Here is a 20,170-nt window from a genome sequence, read left to right as displayed (position 1 = left end):
AATATTGCTACTCCTGCTTTTTTTTGAGTGTTGTTTGCTTGATGTATTTTTTTCCATCCTTTGAGTTTTAGTGTTGTTTGTGTCTTTAAGTCTAAGGTTTGTCTGTTATAGGCAGCACATAGACAGTTGTGTTTTTTTATCCAGTCTGCCACTCTCTATCTCTTTATTGGTGCATTTAGTCCATTTACATTCAGTGTAATTATTGTTAGGTGTGAGTTTAGTGCTGTCAGTTTGATGTCTTTTTTTGTGTGTTGTTCACAGTTTCTTTGTTCCACTTAATTTTCTGTGCTGAGTCATTTTTCTTTATGTATTTTCTTTTCATCTTTTTCATTGTTGATTTTGTGTTTGCTGATTCTTTATATTTTTCTAGTTTTTTTGTTTTGACTTGTAGGGTTGTTAGTTTCCTTTGTGGTTACCTTAATATTTACCCCTATTTTTCTAAATTTATACCAGTCTTTTGTTTCTTTATATTGCCTTGACTTCCTCTCAGTATGAAAAATCTTTGTCTCCATTTTTTAAGTCCCTCTTTTTTGTTTTAATGTTGTAATCTTTTACATATTGACACCTGTTTCCCTATTTTCAGTGTTTTAGCTTTGATTTACTTTAGTGACTTCCCTATCTGGGTTGATATCTGGTTGCTCTGTCCTGTGTTCTAGTCTTGGGTTGTTATCTGATGTTACTGATTTTCTAACCAGAGGACTCCCTTTAGCATTTTTTGTAATTTTGGTTTGGTTTTTGCAAATTCCCTACACTTCTGTTTATCTGGAAATGCCCTAATTTCGCCATCATATTTGAGAGACAGTTTTGCTGGATATATAATTTTTGACTGGCAGTGTTTTTCCTTCAAGGCTTTATATATGTCATGCCATTGCCTTTTTGCCTGCATGGTTTCTGCTGAGTAGTCCGAGCTTATTCTTATTGATTCTCCTTTTTAGATGACTTTTCATTTATCCCTAACTGCTCTTAAAATTCTCTTTATCTTTGGTTTTGGCAAGTTTGATTATAACATGTCTTGGTGACTTTCTTTTGGGATCTACCTTATGTGGGGTTCGATGAGCATCTTGGGTAGATATCTTGTCATCTTTCACGATATCAGGGAAGTGTTCTGCCAACAAATCTTCAAAATTCTCTCTGTATTTTCTGTTATCCCCCCCGTTTTGGTACTCCAATCACTTGCATGTTATTCCTCTTGATAGAATCCCACATGATTCTTAGAGTTTCTTCATTTTTTTAAATCCTTTTATCTGATTTTTCCTCAGATAAGTTGGTATCAAGTGCTTCATCTTCACTCTCACTAATTCTGACTTCCATTGCCTCAGTTCTGCTCCTATGATTTTCTACTGAGTTGTCTAATTCTGAAACTTTATTATTAATCTTCTGGATTTCTGATTGCTGTCTCTGTATGGATTCTTGCAGCCTGTTAAATTTGTCATTATGCTTTTCTCTAATCTTTTTAATTTCTGCTATGCGTGTTTTGTGTTTTGCTTAATTTCCTTCCTAATTTCTTGAAGAGTTCTGTATATTAATCTTTTGTATTCTGCCTCCAGTAATTCCAAGAAATTTTCCTCCTCTGGAAAATTTCTAGATTCTTGGATTGCCTCTTTATGTGATTTGATATTGACTGTTGTCTCCAAGCCATCAATAAATTATTATATTTATAAGTTATTATATTTATTTATTTTATGTTTGCTTACTGTGTCCTAGCTTCTTGTTTTGTTTTGATATGCCCAAATAGACTGCTCGTATGAGCTAGTTTGATTATTGGCACCTTTGAAGCTCTAATGTCCTGTTACCAGGTGGCTAGATCTGTTGGTAGGTGTGTGAGCTCAGGAGTCTGCCCACTCCTCCTGTATGGATTCAGCTCAGATGCCCAGGTAGATAGCCACCAAGTGTGTGGTGTAGGCTCTCACCTATAGTCCTAGACAGGCATGGGTGTTTGGTGTAGGCACAGACATCTGGCTGCAGCAGGGGGGCACAGTCTGAGCAAGGCAGGGGGCTTACAGCCACCCCCGAGGTCCAGGAGGAAGGCATGTCCATGTTCCCTAGAGCGTGTGGTGGGTGGGTTTTACAGCTGGACTGTGAGCGCCTAATGCTGTTGGCTTTAAGGACTGGGGGGCAGCTCTTATTCCTGGGCCCCTATCATAGGTGGTGTGGGTGGAGCCACCAGTCCTTAGGCCCCTGATGTGGGTAGGTGAAGACTGTGCTTAATGGGCAAAGCAGTGTCAAATGTCAAGAACCTGCCACTTCACAGCTGAAACAGTTGAAGTTAGACTTCCGGTATATACCCTGTTGTACTGTGGTAATGAGGGCCTATGTTGTTGAAATGAGCCCACACAAGTCTATGCCGGGGGAAAGGCACTCAAAGTCCATGGATCCCTTATGCCTATGCCTAGGCAAAGGAGCTGTGCCTACCCTGGGTTCCTGGCTTAGGGGAGCCAGCAGTTTATTTTTTCCTGTCTCCAAGGCAGAGAGAATGGCTCCGGGCATGTGATGGATCCTACTTCCAGCCCAGGGAACTCGGCAGTTGCTGAAGCCAGTCCAGGACCCAGTGCAGAGCAGGGAGCGGGGAGGTAAATGGGAGAGAGGTTTTTCCCTAAGGGGGATGTTTTTGATCTGTGCAGTAAGCCATACACAAGTACTTATCTTTTGTCAATCCAGGGCTGCTTCTCACTGGTTCTGGGTGGCCATGTAGACTCTCTGGTGCTGGGTCTCTCCCGGTGTGGAAAATGCACCTCCTGAGCACCGCTGCTTGCCTGCCTCACCGCTCACCCCCGAGCTGATCAGGCCTGAAGGGCTCAGGCTCTTGCCAGGTCAGGACTGGCAACTTCTCGCCGCTTCCAAAGTGTCTCTCCCTCCCCCTGCCACTCGGTGTGGTTCCTCAGCTCTGCCTTTGATGTTCAGGGCTCCCAGATTGCCATATATAATCGATTCACTTGTTTTTTCGGGTCTTTGTTGTAAGAGGGTCCACCAGAGCATCTGACTACTCTGCCATCTTGGCCCTGCCTCCTCTTGAGCTCATTTTTGTTTCTTCCTGTGTCCTTTGATTTATCTTATCTTCCTGTTTCCTAAGCACCCCCCAGTTCTATTTTTTTCCTCTCTTTACTAAATGTCTATTATCAGATTTCTGTATAGTATTTCCCAACATTCCCAAGATTTTGAAGCAAAATCTTCATTAATTTATTGTAGTTGGTATTCAGTAATATTAAATGCTGTTTTGAATGAATGTTATATAAATCAGGTGCCTAATAGCAGGTCAGTTACCATTTATGAGCTCTTTAGGGCCGAACACTGTGCTAGATGCTTTATTTCTTTCTTAGTTTGTAACTTTGTTTTGTGTGTATGTTTACAACTGTCTTGTTTCTTTATGTGAAATACATAACAGGCTTTTCTTTCCCTTTTCATAGCCCAGATATATTAAGTCGTTCCCAGACTCAGACACTAGAGAGTTTGGAATTCATTCCATACCATGTTGGTGCCTTTTCTGTGGAGAAATATGATGACATCAAGAAATATTTAATAAAGGTAAACTAGAGTCAGAGTTGTGCTGGACCTTGTGAATTAATGATGCAACTACCACAATAGATCGTCCAAATTCATTCACCGTTTAATGTTACCCTAGGAGCTATGATAGCGCAGTGGTTAAACACTTGGCTGCTAATCTAAAGGTTGGTGGTTTGAACCTACCAGCCACTCCTTGGGAGAAAGATGTGGCAGTCTGCTTCCGTAAAAATTTACAACCACCCTGGTGGCATAGTGGTCAAGAGCTACGGCTGCTAACCAAAAGGTTGGCAGTTCAAATCCACCAGGTGCTCCTTGGAAGCCCTATAGGGAAGTTCTACTCTGTCCTATAGGGTCGCTATGGGTTTTACGGGTTAATCTTGTTTTTGCTTTCTAAGTATTTCTTTTGTTAATTCTCTTGCTACTTAGAGCACATTCAACTTGAAGATGGTCTCATTATGATGATAGAGCTTTTAAGTTGTGTAAAGTATTCAAGAGGGTTCCTGAGAACTAAGGTCAGAGTTTAAAATGGCCTTTTGTTAGTAACATTAGCAAACTACAGATTGTATAGATAAAGCATACTGCCCTTGCCCCCTGGACATACTCTCTGTGCTTCCTTCTCCAACCTTGTAAGATCAGCTTCCATTTAAAGTATGATATGCTTTAATATGAGGCCTCAGGAAGGGGTCTTATGAGGAATCAAGGGAGCTGAAGAGTGTTTCAGAGCATCATCAATAATCAATATTCAGTTTTCTCCAAGACAATATTTCATATATTTTTTGTAAAGTTTAAAGTATATTACAACCTTTCTTTTAATGGTGTTCTGTATCGGTATAGCACTTCCAAAGATATTTTCCCAAGATAGCAAAAGGATTTTTTGACTAGGAAGATTAGGAACTCCTACTGTATATAATTTGGGTAGATTCAATACTTTCAGGAAAAAGTTGTAAGTATTTGAATTTTCCCAGGTCCAAAGTTGACTCCTGACAGCCTGTAACACATCTGATCTGACAGTGTTTCAAAAATTATCATTTATAAAATGATGATTGATTGATCGATTGTTTCTGCTATCAGTGTGCATTGACTGACTTCATTGATTCTCTTCATGCTTAGGCTTGTGACACTCCTCTGCACCCCCTGGGAAGGCTTGTGGAGACCCTGGTTGCAGTGTATAGAATGACATATGTGGGTGTGGGAGCTAACCGCCGGTTATTACAGGAGGCCGTGAAGGAGATTAAGTCCTATCTTAAGCGAATTTTCCAGCTGGTGAGGTGAGAGACCTTTTAATTGAAGTCTGCAAGCAACATGGAATGCTGATGTATGCTAATGCTGGTACATTTTCACCCTGAATCTAGAGTTTACAATTTTGTAAGGAGTCATGCCTTTTCCCCTTTGTCACAGGAATTACTCATCAAGAAAATGGTTACATGCTACAGGTCCTTAAACAGATTAATGAAAACATGTTTTTACTTTATGTTTATTCTATAAACAACAAAAAAAAGATGACTATTAGCCATTGCTGTTTATTTCATTAATGTCTTTCTTATTCATTAAAGATAACAGAAGGCTAAAATATAAAGTTTTTTTTAATTCTAATTTTGTTATGAAATATAGTAGTTTTATTATTTGGATTTAATCTCTAGAGAGAATCATGTCTTTAAAACCTAATTACAGAGTAGATAAAGTCCAATATAAAGTTTTGTCCATGAGTATTTATGTCCTGTCACTTGACAGCAACATCATTCATTCATTTATTCAAAAAATATTTATTGTCTTCTATGAATTAGCTACTGTTCTGGGTCCTGGAGGGATATTATCAGTGAACAAAGGAAAAAGAAAAAAATCTGTGCCCTCATGGAGCTTACATTCTAGCAGGGGGAGACAGATTGATAATAAACAAATAAAATATAGTATGTCAGATGCTGATAAGTGCTATACAGAAAAATGAAAAAGAGAAAGGGAATGAAGCTGGAGGTAGGATGCTGCTATTTTAAATAGAGGTTAGGGAGAGTCCTGACTAATAAGGTTGTATTTGAGCAGAGACTTTGAAGGAGATGAGAAAGCAAGAGAGTAAGTATCTTTGGGAAGAGATTTCCAGGCAGCAGTCAATTTCGGAGCTTCTGAGATTCAAGCATAAGGTCTTTTATTGGATTTAAGCCAACGAGTAAACACTATGTTGAGATAATTATACAAAAATTTGTAACTTTGTCCCAGAAAACTTCCTTATATTATTAGCCTCAAAACTGATAAATACATTTGGAAAGTTTTCAAGTTTTGAGAGGACAGTGTGATGTACTAAAAAGATCACTGGGCTGGGAGTATTTCAGCCCTGACATTAGTCAGATGTGTATAATGAAGATAAGTTTCCTTTTAGTTTTCCCAGCTATAAAATTAGGGACAGAGTCAGGGGTAGGGTATAAGTGCACAAAAATAGAGAAGATTTTAAACTGTCCTTAAAGGTTATGGTTTAAGTCTGAAAAAATAGAGGACAGTGAGCTGTTTATGGTAGAGCTAACATTTACGTGTGAAAGTTCAGAGATAAAAATCTAGGGCAAAACTCAAAGCCTGACATTTGAAGAATTAATTTTCAGCAAAAAACTTGACCTTAAAAAAAAAAAAAATTTAAAATTTTACATCAATTGAGTCTTCAATCATTTAACCATTTTTTCTTAATGTTGGACATTTAAGTAGTTCCATTGATATTTGCTTACTTTCTAGTCTCTCTTTGGAGAGTTAATACAAATTGACTTTAGATGAGATTTATCATTAGGAAAAACATATCATTGCATCAAAATTCTTCATTCCTTAATAAGCAGACAGAAAAAAAAAAAAAAAAACCCACAGCAAATGAAGATTTTTTTTAGTGGTATTATTCATTAGCTACACTCTTAACTGATGTTTCCCACAGGATAAACTTAAGAATTTCAGGGAACTAAAATACTTAGTTGATATGAAATAAGATTTCAAAGGTCCTTAAATAGATTAAATAATGGAAATGTGATTTTATTCTCTTTAGCCACTTTAGAGCTATAATCATATAAGTACTTTTTTTTGTTGTTCCTTAGGTTCTTATTTCCTGAGCTTCCTGAAGAGGGCAGCACAATTCCTCTCTCTGCTCCTTTGCCAACCGAAAGGAAATCCTTTTGCACTGGGAAGTCGGACTCCAGATCGGAATCACCAGAGCCGGGGTAAACGGAGCTAGGTGGGGATAATGGAGAGAGGGTGAGGACCAGGAGTCGCAGGGAAAAGTTGTTTTCTCTAAATCTCAGTTTCCTCATTTCTAAAATGTTGTGGTTGGATTAGATAATCTATGAGGCTCCTTTTCCATCTCAAATTCTATTGACCATACCCCAGGAAAGTATAGCCACAAATGATCGGGCGTAAAGGCTGCTGAGCAGAGTAACACCACGCCAACCTATAGTAACCACAGAGAAATAAGCCTCGGGATGGGGAAAAAAAGTATATTTTCAGTTAGATTTTGAGTTAATGAAAAGAATTCATACTTCGTCCAAGATAAAACTCTGGGGCCCTAGGTAAGCCCCTCGTGTCTACTCTATATATACAGAGTAGAGTTATACTGTAGCTGCTTCTTTACTCAAAATTCCTATCTTTACTTTCAGCTTTTACCAGCTGAAGCTCTGTCTTTGATTCTGTATTGAATTTTAACATCAGTACTTCTCCCACTCCAATATTTTGTAGCTATGTGGTAACAAGTTCTGGATTACTGCTTCCTGTGCTCCTACCTCGGCTCTACCCACCACTGTTTATGCTTTATGCCTTGGATAATGATCGTGAGGAAGACATTTACTGGGAATGTGTTCTGCGACTCAATAAGCAGCCAGATACCGCTCTTCTGGGCTTCCTTGGGGTGCAGAGGTAAATATAGTAGTTAATGAGGCAAAATGAAATGGTTTTAATTTAAAATGCAAACACCATTATCAGGAATTTGGTACTTGATAATCTAATTGCATACATGACTTGCAGTTTGTTTATTTGCCTGTCAGTCTTATTAAGCAAGATAGTGATCCTTAATAATTATTTCTGAAAATTTATGGAGATGACTATGTAATCTGCTTATTTGGAATATGTTTTTAATCTTATGTTTGTATAAAATATTTATATTTATTTAAATATGAGTTATCCTGCCTGATATTTTATAGTTCTTTTAAAGCAAAATACATGTTTTATAGTCACATTCCTCAGAAAAGTTTAATTGTATTCAGTCTTTGGCATTTTTCCTTTCCTTCTCTTCCTTCCCTCCCAGTCTGCAATTTAAAAGTTTCAGAAATGCTCTTTTATGTGTAGAGTGTTCTTTCTTATTATTCCAGGGCAGTACTAAATGACAAAGTTTCTCTCTAGAGCTATCATAAAGCTGATTTCTGTCTAATCATTATATATTTGTGTTATCAAAAAAAAAAAGTAGATAAACCTAAACTGGAAAGTAACTTTTTCAGTGGAATAATTTAATAGTAAAAATTAGATAAAACGCGTAAAGGAAAGATATTGCCCAATATTTGGAAATATCTGTAATGTGTAGGATTATTGGAGTATAGAATGACAAGTCCCTCAGAGATCTGATGGAAACTCTCAAATCATTTCTAGAATATTTATTAAAATATAACCAATCTGTGGAATAGTTATTTTTAATAGGCATAGGGAAGCTGTCAACTATTTTTATAGGGATTCATCTGTGGAGTAGTTATTTTTAATGGACATAGGGAAGCCAGTGTAGCTGTCGTCTGTTTTTATAGGGCTTTATCTACCATAAGTAACAACTCATATTAACAATTTATGGATTCCATTGTAGGAAATTTTGGCCAGTGACATTGTCAATCCTTGGAGAGAGTAAAAAGGTATGGTAGATGTTCGTTTTCTTAGCAAATAGGCTTTTCTTTGGTGTGGGGGATTCAAGATAGCAAGAAATCTTCATTTCCTTTTGGCAAGACAGTACCCAAGCATGTGTTAGCATCAGTTATTCACCAAAGCCCTGCACCCTGCCATCAGAATCGTTTATTTTATTGCTTTTGCAGAAGACAGCTTTCCTCTTTGACCTTTATCACTTTACTTCTTTGCAGGTTTTGCCAACTACAAAAGATGCTTGTTTTGCCTCAGCAGTAGAATGTCTTCAGCAGATCAGGTCATCTCTCATTTGTTGAAAAATTACATAAATCAAAATAGTGGTTAGTCTGTGAAGATATTCCTGAGATCTCAACTTTACCTAAATTCTAAGAGCCTCCCTCCTCCTCCAGCTGGCATTAAACTTAATCTGGAGATCAGAAACACTCTTTGGAGACATTTATTTGGATTATCTTTTATTCTACAAGGCCTTTGCATTTCCAGAAGTGGTGGAGAGCCTTCCCAGAAATTTATCTATATAATCACATCTTTAACCAAATGAAAATTAACCAAACTTCTCATTCAGAGAAGAGCATATATTAGGAAAAAAAAGATGCCACGTGGGTAAGAGGAGATGATACATGACTTAGTGAATTCTTCCATGTGGGCCATGGACAGTAGAGGCTTCTTTTCTCAAAGAACCATAGGATTACAGAGGTTATCCCTCCCAGCAACTCATTACCCTTGATGTGTCCAACTTAAGGCATGTGAGCCCCAGAAGGGAATGTTGTCAAAAAATAAAATAGCAAATGGCTCTATTAAGACAATTATAATATACTTTTCTTTATCATTCTCTTACAACAGCACGACATTCACCCCATCTGATAAACTAAAGGTCATACAGCAGACTTTTGAAGAGATCTCTCAGAGTGTCCTGGCAACACTCCAGGAAGACTTCTTGTGGTCCATGGATGACTTGTTTCCTGTTTTCCTGTATGTGGTGCTACGGGCCAGGTGACCAGTATTTCTGACTTTAATATTAGTGACTCATTTTTTTTTTTTTTTAATATTGTGTTTAAGGTGAGAGTTTACGCAACAAGTTGGGTTCCCATTTAACAGTTTCTACATAAATCATTCAGTGGTATTGGTTACATTTTCCACAATTTGTCTTTATTCTCATTCCGTTCTGATTATACCATTTCCAGTACTCTGGTTTCCTTGCCCCCTTTACCTTCTCATCTTTGCTTGAGAGTAATTTTTGACCACGTGGTCTCCTATAGTTGATTTTTTTTTTTTTTTTTTAAAGAAGCTCATGACTCACAGGTGATATTTTTTATTTGATGATCCATTCTGTTATTTAGCTAACAGATGATCTCAAGGAATATTTTCAGTTTAAGGTTGAAGGCATATCTCAGGGAGATAGTCTTGGGACTCCTCTAGTCTCAACTGGTCCAATAAGTCTGGACTTCCTAAGAATTTGAATTCTGTTCTACATTTTCTCCCATTCTATGAGGATTCATCTAGTGTGGCCCTGATCAGGACAGTCAGTTGTGGTAGCTGGGCATCATCTAGTTCTTTTGGTCTCAGGGTGGATGAGGCTGTGGAGTGATTCATTATTTTAACACATCCTGTCACTTGCTTTTTATGAACTGATGGCAGGAATATGCACCCAAACTAGGGAAAAACCTACTTCTTTTAACTCATTCCACTACAATGTTAACTTTTTATTGAGATATTCTTCTTTTTTCCTCAAATAGAAGTCAGAAGGGAGATGGGTATATAAGTGGAAGTAACTCAGCATCTTTTTCTCTTTGGTCAGGATTAGGAATTTAGGCTCTGAAGTACATCTCATTGAGGATCTGATGGACCCATATCTTCAGCATGGGGAACAGGGTATAATGTTTACCACCTTGAAGGTGAGTATAGGTATTTATTTAATAATCTTGTATCTTAAAATCTGACCTTCACTTGCCGTATTATGAATCTGTCATTAACCACTTTTTTATAGAAAAGTTTAATGAAAACATCAAATGTCTTTAAGAATACATGGATGGGGGACTGGCAGAGAACAGAGAAAATGATAGCAACCGAATTTGATGCGCTCTCAGTAATAATAAAATATTTTCTTTCTTTAGTCCCACGTGCATTGCTGTGTTTTTGTAATTTCTTTAAAAATAAATTTGAAAGTATCTTGAACTCTTTTTCAGGCCTGTTACTACCAGATCCAGCGTGAAAAGCTTAACTAGACCACGTAACAGCTTGAAAACTGGGTTACGTACCACAGAGTGTTACAGCACCATCTGGAGTCTTCATGTAGTGGCAAAACGAACAGCCCCAAATTAAGAAGGACATTGTGTTCTTTCGGATGTTACTTCTGAGCCTTACTAATGGCCAGAGCCCTGAGCCCAGAAACAAAAACACTGTATAGCTTAAAGGGAGGATTGAAAAGAAGGTAGAAATCAGATTAGACCAGGTCTTGGCCTGTGTTAAGTTCCAAAACTATCATCCATCTACTATTTGAAAAAAAGAGGATACTTCTTTCTGAAGTAAAAGGTATGTCAGCTACATGAAGTTGTAAGAAAAGGTTGCAGTATAGCTTCCTACATTAAAGAAGTTGATGAATATTTTTGAGTTTCTGGTTTGCCTGAATCCATCTGCAGTTACCCCAAATTCCTTTGCAAGGGGCAGATTGTACTTGAAACTACAGTAGCCACACTTTGCCTTCCGAAATTCCTTGCAATCTTGTGCATCGTGCTTCTTTGCCGAATGAGGGGAAAGAGGAACTTTTAAACTGCAGTTTTAACTTTTTCTAAGCTTTCCCACCAGGATGTTCATTATGGGAAAGGTTCTGTGCTGTGACTACCACACCCTGACCCCAAAACATGAAATGCATCCAAATAGGAGTCTTCTGCCTCCTGATTAGAAAGAATGTAGGAATGTTGTTCTTGGTTTCCCTACTGTGCTACAGACAGCAAGTACACTGGAATTTAAATGCTGACCCTGAGCTGCTGTGGAACTTCATTTGTCCATGTGTGAGTGCCATGTTCTGAGGCCTGCGAATGAGAGTCTGAAGAGCTTCTGCAATGCAGGCTGTGCTTTGGAGCAGGACTCAAGATGAGAGGGATATACAGAAGCAACGAGCTCTGCCATCCCCAGCCTGGTGTTGTGCTTCTTCCCTGTACCTCGCACTGAAGTCACAGAGGGGAAGGCAAAGTGAAACAAGCTTTGGCTTTTCCCCGTCTCAGAAGTATTGTGACACCTCAGAATTTCAGTGTTTTGCTTTTTGCTTTTTAAACAAGTGTCCCATTGTGGTGTAAAGTTGTTGGTTTACACTGTATGAGTAACACTAGTAGTTGTTTGGAATAACATAGGTGCTCTTCTTCATCTCATCTCCTGCACACATCGGGCGTACGGAGGGCCTCCTGACTTAGGTTAAGTGACTCAGCTCATGTGAATCAATTTTGAAAAAGGATCATGGTTTCTGTTCTACTTTATAATCAAGACAAGTGTTTATTAAAATACCGTTTTGGAACGTCGGCTGTAATGTAGCAGCAATTTTTATAATAAAAGAAGTTCATCTTTCTGAGGTTGTTTCATGATTACACGAGTGGCACACACAGAGTGGCCTAAAAAAATTAAAAGAAACCCAGGCTTAGCATTTCTTTTGCCCACATTGTAATCTGTGCTCCTTTGTGTTGGCCCCAGAGGTCCCTTTGGGGTTTTAAAGCTTTCTCTCCTTAAAATAAATGTAGACTAATAATTACAGCACTTTGCTGGCAAAGAACAAATTAACTTTCTGATCATAATAACCCTAGGACAGGTGTCTTGAAAGAAATCTATTATTTGTTTGAGTAAAAAGCATATTTTGGTAATTACTGATTTTTTTTTTCCACCTAAACAAATTCAGGGGAAGGAAAGAGTGAGGATTTAAAATTCAAGTTAAAGATATTAGGCTTTACCCTTTGCCGTTGAGTTGATTCCGACTCATGGTGACCCTATAGGACAGAGTAGAACTGCCCCATAGGATTTCCAAGGAGCGGCCGGTGGATTCAAACTGCCGACCTCTTGGTTAGCAGCCGAGCTCTTAACCAATGCGTAATCCTCTCCCAGTTGTAAATAAGTCTTCACAAGAGACCTTTTCTCTCATTGCTGTTTTCTACAAGAATATGACATCCCACCAGTGGAAAGGGAACCAAAGTTTAAGATGAGTTTAGGTTAAACTCTTCGCATTTCCATTGGGGGTTGATTTGACTTTCTGAACCTGGGGAAAAGATACATGCACACACAAATACCACGTTTATATAAGGCTGATAAAAGCAGATTTACTGATATTGAGTGTCTTTGAACCCTTTAAGAGAGAGACAGGGATACCGTGTGGAAGTAGAGAAAGAAAAACTTGAGACCCACTGAAAAATTCTCAAACGATGGTAACCAAAGAAAACAAAAAACCATTGCCATTGTATCAATTCCAACTCATAGCAACCCTACAGGACGGAGTAGAACTGCCCCACAGGGTTTCCAAGGAGTGGCTGGTGGATTTGAACTGCCAATCTTTTGGTTAGCAGCCATAACTCTTTTAACCACTGCACTACCAGGGCTCCCAAATGATGGTAGGTGGTCTCAATTCTAAGAAAAACAATGACAATTCCTCCTTTTACTGGAGTCTTGAAGAGAACTGTCCAGTTACTTTAGATTCTTCATGTTACATTTACACTTTTTAGATAGCATCTTAAAATGATAAATTTTCAATTAATTTTCTTGGGAAGACTCTTAAATCTCCAGGCCAGCGTCCATATAGAAATACCTAGCATTCATACAGCAATTTACAGACTTTCACATGCATGATGAATGCTCACAGCAGCCCTGTGAGGCAGACATTAACCTCATGTGTCCCCATTTTGCAGACGGGGAGTGGCTGAGATTTGCTCACGGTCAGAGCAGGGACTCCAGCCTAGATCCTCGCTATTCCAATTCCAGGGCTGTTTTTTCCTATAGCTGCCAGAGATGCCATTTCATCGTTGGGTTGTGTGTTGAATGTTCTTAAAAAATGAGTTAAAACTGAAAACTTTAAATAAAATTAAGTACTTTTGGTAAAATATGCTGTGCTCTGTATGCTCTCAGATGTTTTAACTTCCCAGCTGTGTTTTCATCTACAGTAGAGAGCAAAGGAAAGCCGTGTGTTTACTTCGGGAACAAAGGGCTGATGAGCCTGTCCACTATTATTGCCATTTGGTCTTTACCTTTTGCCTTGCTGTCAACAGTGCCCCTTTTCTTGTTCTTTCTGTGATACCTACTTCTAAATGTTCTTCTTACTGACCTCTCCCTGCAATATAACGTTTTCAAATAAAGAAGTAGCTCCAATCTGAGATGTAGAGTGGGCTAACTAAGTTCAGAGCAGTGGTTTGGTAGGGGACCTACGAGAAGGAACTGTTTTCAGTGGGCCTTACTATCACTGGCTAAAGAGACTCATCGTTTTCTCACCATAACATGAAAAAATTAGTAAGGTTAATAGGTTGGCTTATTCCCAGCTATCTCCACAGTTTTTCCCTTATGTTAAAAATGTAGACAGGGTGTCTGTTATCCTGAAAGAGTCCACAAAACTAAATCTTTCTGGTGTTAACTATATGTTATCAATTTGGGAGTGAAAATACGGAAGTGAAGGTAGAAAATGATATAAATTAGACTTTTCAGTGCAAGGAATACTTAAGATTTGTGACAAGGGAGACTTGTGAGTAATTCAGTGGATAGGCTAGTTTAGGTTTCTGTGGATTAAACAAAGAGGATGTGCAGAGATTTTATCTAGAGCAGTGAGGTGACTTTGTCCGCTAGTGTCCCACTAGCGTTTTCTAATGCTTTTCTCCAGGATAGGAGCAGCATTGCATGTTTGCAGTCTTGCCGGTAAGAGACCCTGCAAAATGATCCTCTGTTAACAGGAGATATGTTCTATAAATGTCTAGCCTGTCTATCAGTTTTTACCAGCTAATGATACAGTTCTGGGTAATCTAATTCAAATGGCTTTGTTTTAAAGTAACCCAAATTATATGGATAATTTTGTGACTTTGAAAGAAAAGGCTTGATTTCAGGAGCCATTTCTTAAGGCTGGAATCATGTGAGTTGTTGCAGAGATTGAGTAAAATTGAGCTTTGATCCTAGTCCTCACTGACAGCATTTTGGCCCAGCAAGAAGCCAGCCATTTCTGTATGGGCTTGTTTCTCTCATTAAATTTTCAATTATTTTTCGGGCTTTGTCTAGTTGGAAAAATTTTCTTGAAAAACAAGCATGATAGGAACGGGGTTGTGGCATTTAATAACAATGACTACATTTTAAAAATTAATAGAAATGCTGATTTTTAAAGTAATGATTAGGACAGATGCCTTAGGTCAATATCAGTAATGCAGCTTTTAAGTTAATGACAAGAACTGGTCAACCTTCCTGTGTTCCTTAATCAGTCCAGAATTGCATATGCTTGGATATTTACTTGCAGTCTCAATGAAGAATTCTCATTCTCAAGACAGCAGAAATAGGTAAGTCTCAACAGGCAAAGTTGGTACAGGAGTCATGTAAAAGAAGGAAAGAAGAGACTTCACGGTCTTTTGCCAGGCACTAGCATCTTTCAGGACTATTTTAGGAAAGGAGATTGAAGTCAGCATTGCCAGGCGGAGGTAAGTGTAGAACAAGTAAGGCACAGCTTTCAGGAGTTCAGCTGCTTCCCACCTGGGGATTGAGGTCTCAGCTTGTATTGAACTCCTTGGAGGCGGTATCTCAGGTTTCCTATTACTTTCATATCTTGGTTTAAACCCGTAGCTGTCTAAGTTGATTCCGACTTATAGCGACCCTGTAGGACAGAGTAGAACTGCCCCATAGGGTTTCCAAGGAGTGGCTGGTGGATTCGAACTGCTGATGTTTTGGTTAGCAGTCAAGCTCTTAACCACTGCGCCACCAGGGCCCCAAAAATACTGAGTGCCTACTATGACTCAGGCACTGTTCCAGGTGCTGAGACTACAGCAGTGATGAAGACAAGCCAGGTCTCTCCAGACCCCTGCAGACATTACTGGTTATGGACACTGAACAAGTAAATGGGTAAGAAGATTGTGGAGAATGGTGTGTGCTATGAGGACAATAAGTTGCAATAGTTTTCTTAGCTACCTGGAAGGAGGGAAAATCATTTTATGGGGTTTCTTTCTATGAATTTGTCATAGGAACCTGAGCATGACCAGGCAAACAGTTTTTAGGATTCACCTTAGTTGTGGAGTTGAAAATTACTGTTTATGCTTCTGTGGCTGCAACTTTCAGTCAAAATGAACATTTTAGAGTATATGGATTAATTATGTGTGTAGACCTGGAGATGACTGTAGATTTATTAGAAACTATTTTAATAATTAAAATCCACTATAGAAATCACAGTCTATAAAACACAGTCTCCTCATAATAAATTTATCTCAGGAATCTACAGTCCCTAGGGCCCCCATCCACTGAGTGAATGGACCTAGTTCAACATGCTGTCATCCGGGCACAATATATGGAAGAAATGTGGGCCACCTTACAATGTGCAAACAGTTGGCTTATGTAATCTTACTGTTTTATCAAGGACATATGATTGGTGATGGATTGGTCTTGGCCTTAGGGTAACACATTTTAAGAGGTTGCCTGAAAATGATGGCTTGGTGTCAGACCCATGTGTTTGCTCTGACTTGTCTGTGTGGCAGGCACCCTGTCTGCCTTTTCAATTCCCTACACTGGAAGCGTTCCCTTCTAGGGAGGAAGATGCGTCATATGTACAACTGTTGTGCTAAACGATTCAATAGAGGCTAAAAAAAAATAGAATACCGGAAAAGCAATGATTTAATCTGACTCCGTTGGAGCTGGTCAGGGTGGGTGGTGGTGGAGTAAAGCAAACTCATAATGATACCAAGTTTTGGTAGGATCTAGCAAACTAGAAAAGACTGGAAAAGAATGTGTGTGTGAAAGTGACTGGAGATGCCACTGCAAAGGTCCTGGAGAGCTTCGAATACCAGATTAGAATCAGAGAATTGGACTCTGTTCTATAAGCAAGATGTTTTGAGCTGGGGACTGATATGATTAGGTGTCTCCAACCAGACTGTAAACTCTATGAAGTCAGGGGTTGGGTCTATCTTGCTCTCTATTGTATCCCAAGAACCTGGCACACAGCAGGTATGCGATAGATATTTGTTGAATGAATGGAAGTAGAAACAAAGGAAAATGTTTATAAGTAATGTAAAGAGGGACCAATGCAAAATTGTGAGCTCAAGATGATTTTTAAAATATTTTTTATGATTTTCAAACATACACAAAAGTAGAATACTATAATGAATCTCTATGCACTCATCACCCAACATCAACAATCATCAACATTGTGTTGATCTTATTCCATCTATGGCCCATGCTTTCTTTTGCTACAGGAGTGTTAAAACAAACTTCAGACATGTAATTTCATTAATAAATATATCAGGCTGTAACAGATAAGGACTTTTTTTTCCCTACATAACTATGATGCTATTATCACACCTAACAGATTAGCAAATAATTCCTTACCTCATATCCTATCCATGTTCAAATTTCTCTTATAGCCTCAAACATATTACAAGATTATTGTAATATGATATTTTATCATATGTAATATGATAAAAATATGTATATGTTTACATTGGAGAAGAATAAGAAAATATAAAAACAATATTTGAGCAGTAGGATCAAATACATGGAGCCCTGGTGGTGCAATGGTTAAGAGCTTGGCTGCTAACCAAATGGTTAGCAGTTTATATCCACCAGCCGCTCCTTGGAAACCTTATGAGGCAGTTCTATGCTGTTTCATAGGGTTGCTATGAGTCGGAATCGACGTGAAGGCAACGGGTTTGGTCGTCGTCGTCGTTGGGGTTTTTTGGTTTTTTTTGGTAGATCAAACATATCTTGAAATTTTTCTGTTACATATGTTTAGCAAACTAAAACAGTGTTCATCAGTACATATGTACTATCTGGAAAATGTTTTCCAAGCTGACACTACATGAATACAGGTGGCAACAGTGTGCCTTTTTTTATAATTAGAATGCTGTCCAAAACAAATTACTTATTTGATACATTTCCTTTCCTCCACTGTCTAGAATTTTATAAAGCTTTCTATGTTGCTCTTCTCACTGTCTGAACCTTTAGAAATAACATAATAATGATCTGGGTGGCGCAAATGGTTTGCACTCGACTATTAACCTAAATGTTGATGGTTTAAACCCACCATGGAAGAAAAGCCAGGTGATCTGCTTCCATAAAGACTACAGCCAAGAAAACCCTATAGAACAGTTCTACTCATGGGGTTGCCATGAGTCAGAATTTACTCAATGGCAATAGGTTTGGTTTTGGTTTTGGTATCCTACTGTAGCAAATGCTGTCAGTGCCCTGCCCATATCTCCTCGATCTTTGCCATTTTGGTGCACTCTGGGCCAGCTTCCAACTGCCGGCACCTGTACTCACTGTCTGAAGACATAAGTGTGGCAGACTGGACGGGCCAGGGGAATTAATGCTCTCTGGGAACAGCCTCAACCAATGACTGCAAGCACTGGTGTAAATAACCCCACTCCCTTGTTCCTCCAATTGCCCATAGTGGATATTCGTTTGATAACACACCTTTTACTGGCTTTATTTCCCTCCCTGCTTTAATTTGTTACTCTCATGCTGATGTTTTCTGGGACCATGTCCCAAATAAGTTACCTGCACTAGAATCCATGCCCTGGGTCTGATCCTCCAGGAGCCCAAACTAAGACGCTTACCTACAAAACATTATTTAAAGCCCATAAAATGCCCTAATAACAATAAAAATAAAAAGGAAAAATTAAAGAAAATTAGTTGATAATAAAGCATTGTGTACTTCAGTGTGTAAATACGGGCCATCACTACACCAAAAGGTATAATGAAGTAGCTAATGTTTGCACCTGTACAAAAATCCAACAAGGATGCAGCAGCTTTGAGTCCTGCTGCATATACTAACTGAGAGCAGTGTGTTGCAGTGGTACACTAAATACTGTGAGTAGTACAGTAAAACCTGTGAAAGGCAGAACGTAGGTAAGGCAGAACCTTATCAGAGAAGGAGAACTCAAATATTTTCCACTAACAGAGAGAGAGAGAAAAATGGTAAGACTGCACCCTGTCAAAGGCGGAAAACTTATGAAATCTGGAAAAACAAGGCAGTCCCGTTGAGTTCCCGCTCTCACAGTTTTCACTGTATTATATGATTTTATGCAATGGCGAACAACTTGATAAATTTCCAAGAAAAACAAAGTAAAATCATTTCTCAATTTACATGCTAATGGCAACAATGGGCTCAAATATAGCAATGATTGTGAGGATGGTGCAGGACTGGGCAGTATTTCATTCTGTTGTACACAGGGTTGCTATGAGTCAAAACTGACTTGAGGGCACCTAACAACAGCATTCCAGAAAAATTCAGGGCATACTAATATTGCAAAAAATATTTTGTGTTTATATGTGAAGAAGAATTGGATTCTAGGGTCAGATAAGTATAAACGGGATTTTTTTCAGCAACATAGAAGTCCACTGGGGCATTTGAATGTAATGCGGGTCAGGAGGTGATTCCTCATTGTGTAGGGCAACTTCTGGGAAACTTTCTTAAAGAGCATCTGGCATATTTCCCTTTGCCCTTGTTTTCTTAATCCTTTCCCCCATCCTGTCAGATGAAATGTAGAAGTGATAATGGCTGGAACTCCATCTTGGAGCAAGAAGATGAGAAGGAACCACACCCTAGGGGTGGTGGAGCAGTGAGCTGAAATTAAGTCTGTTCTCTGAGGACTTCATGGAGCCAGGCTGCCCTACCAGCCCCGGAATGTCTCTGTGTTAGGTGCCATCCACTCGACTCCAACTCATAGCAACTCTATAACAGAATGAAACACCCAGTCCTTTGCCATCTTTGCAACAGTAGGTATTTTTGAGCCTATTATTGCAGCCACTGGTGTCAATCCATCTTGTTCAGGGTTTTCTTCCTTTTCACTTACCCTCTACCAAGCATGATGTCCTTCTCCAGGGATTGATCCCTCCTGTTAATGTGTCCAAAGTAAGCAATACGAAGTCTTACCATCCTCACTTTTAAGGAGCATTCTGGCTATATTTTCTCCAAGACAGATTTGTTCATTTTTCTGTAAGTCCATGGGATATTCAATATTATTCACCAACACCACAATTTGAATGTGGCAATTGTCTCTGCCTCTGGACTTTTACATGAGCAAGACATAAACCTGTTGTTGTTAGTTGCCGTCTAGTCAATTCTGACTCATGGTGACTCATATCCTGCAGACTACAACTGTTCCATAGGATTTTCTTGGTCACCAAGGGACCTTCTGAGATTACAGACATAAAATGCCACCCTGTTAAATCACTTTTATTTTGGGGTTCTATGTCTTTAAACCTAACCTAAACCTATATAGAAAATAAGCTCTAAGAGTAGGCCTCAGCAGTAACCTATAACTCTTGCAATTATGATCAATGCTCTGAGGAACTTTAGGGTGCAACAAGAGGGAGTGGGGCACCTGCACACAGTCCAGCAGGGAAGGCTCTTCTGAGCTCTGAATGATGGATAAAATTAATTAGGCACAGAGGGTGGAAGATAAATACACTATTTGATCCTTGTTTTAAAAAGAGGGAAGAGGGAGTATTTTATGAAACAGTAGTTTCTTTTCCACACAGCTGGCGATGGTTAATTTTGAGAGTAAGCTCCTCAAAGGCGAGACTGTGTTTTCTTCTATGTACATTCCGGTGTCTAGCATGGTGCCTGACCTGCTCAATAAATGCTGTTGAAAATATACTACAACATGCT

At 38.8% G+C, this 20,170-nt stretch overlaps 1 protein-coding gene across 1 annotated transcript in view; it reads left to right on the top strand.

The window, feature by feature from the left end:
* Nucleotides 1–12,209, top strand: part of ALS2 (alsin Rho guanine nucleotide exchange factor ALS2) — an 81,969-nt gene extending 69,760 nt beyond the window's left edge. Inside the window, exons 26-34 of the mRNA XM_004378227.2 lie at nt 3,405–3,522; nt 4,612–4,769; nt 6,564–6,686; nt 7,198–7,374; nt 8,306–8,351; nt 8,574–8,635; nt 9,199–9,348; nt 10,154–10,250; nt 10,542–12,209. Coding sequence (XP_004378284.1) covers nt 3,405–3,522; nt 4,612–4,769; nt 6,564–6,686; nt 7,198–7,374; nt 8,306–8,351; nt 8,574–8,635; nt 9,199–9,348; nt 10,154–10,250; nt 10,542–10,580 — 970 coding nt within the window. The 3' untranslated portion in view covers nt 10,581–12,209. The remainder of the gene's footprint in view (nt 1–3,404; nt 3,523–4,611; nt 4,770–6,563; nt 6,687–7,197; nt 7,375–8,305; nt 8,352–8,573; nt 8,636–9,198; nt 9,349–10,153; nt 10,251–10,541) is intronic.
* The last annotated feature ends 7,961 nt before the right edge of the window (nt 12,210–20,170 follow it).

The sequence above is a fragment of the Trichechus manatus genome, unplaced genomic scaffold (assembly GCF_000243295.1).
Source record: "Trichechus manatus latirostris isolate Lorelei unplaced genomic scaffold, TriManLat1.0 scaffold00056, whole genome shotgun sequence".
In the NCBI taxonomy this organism is placed as follows: domain Eukaryota; kingdom Metazoa; phylum Chordata; class Mammalia; order Sirenia; family Trichechidae; genus Trichechus; species Trichechus manatus.
The sequence above is the reverse complement of the archived record's forward strand: the minus strand, read 5'-3'. Positions and strand labels throughout refer to the sequence as shown.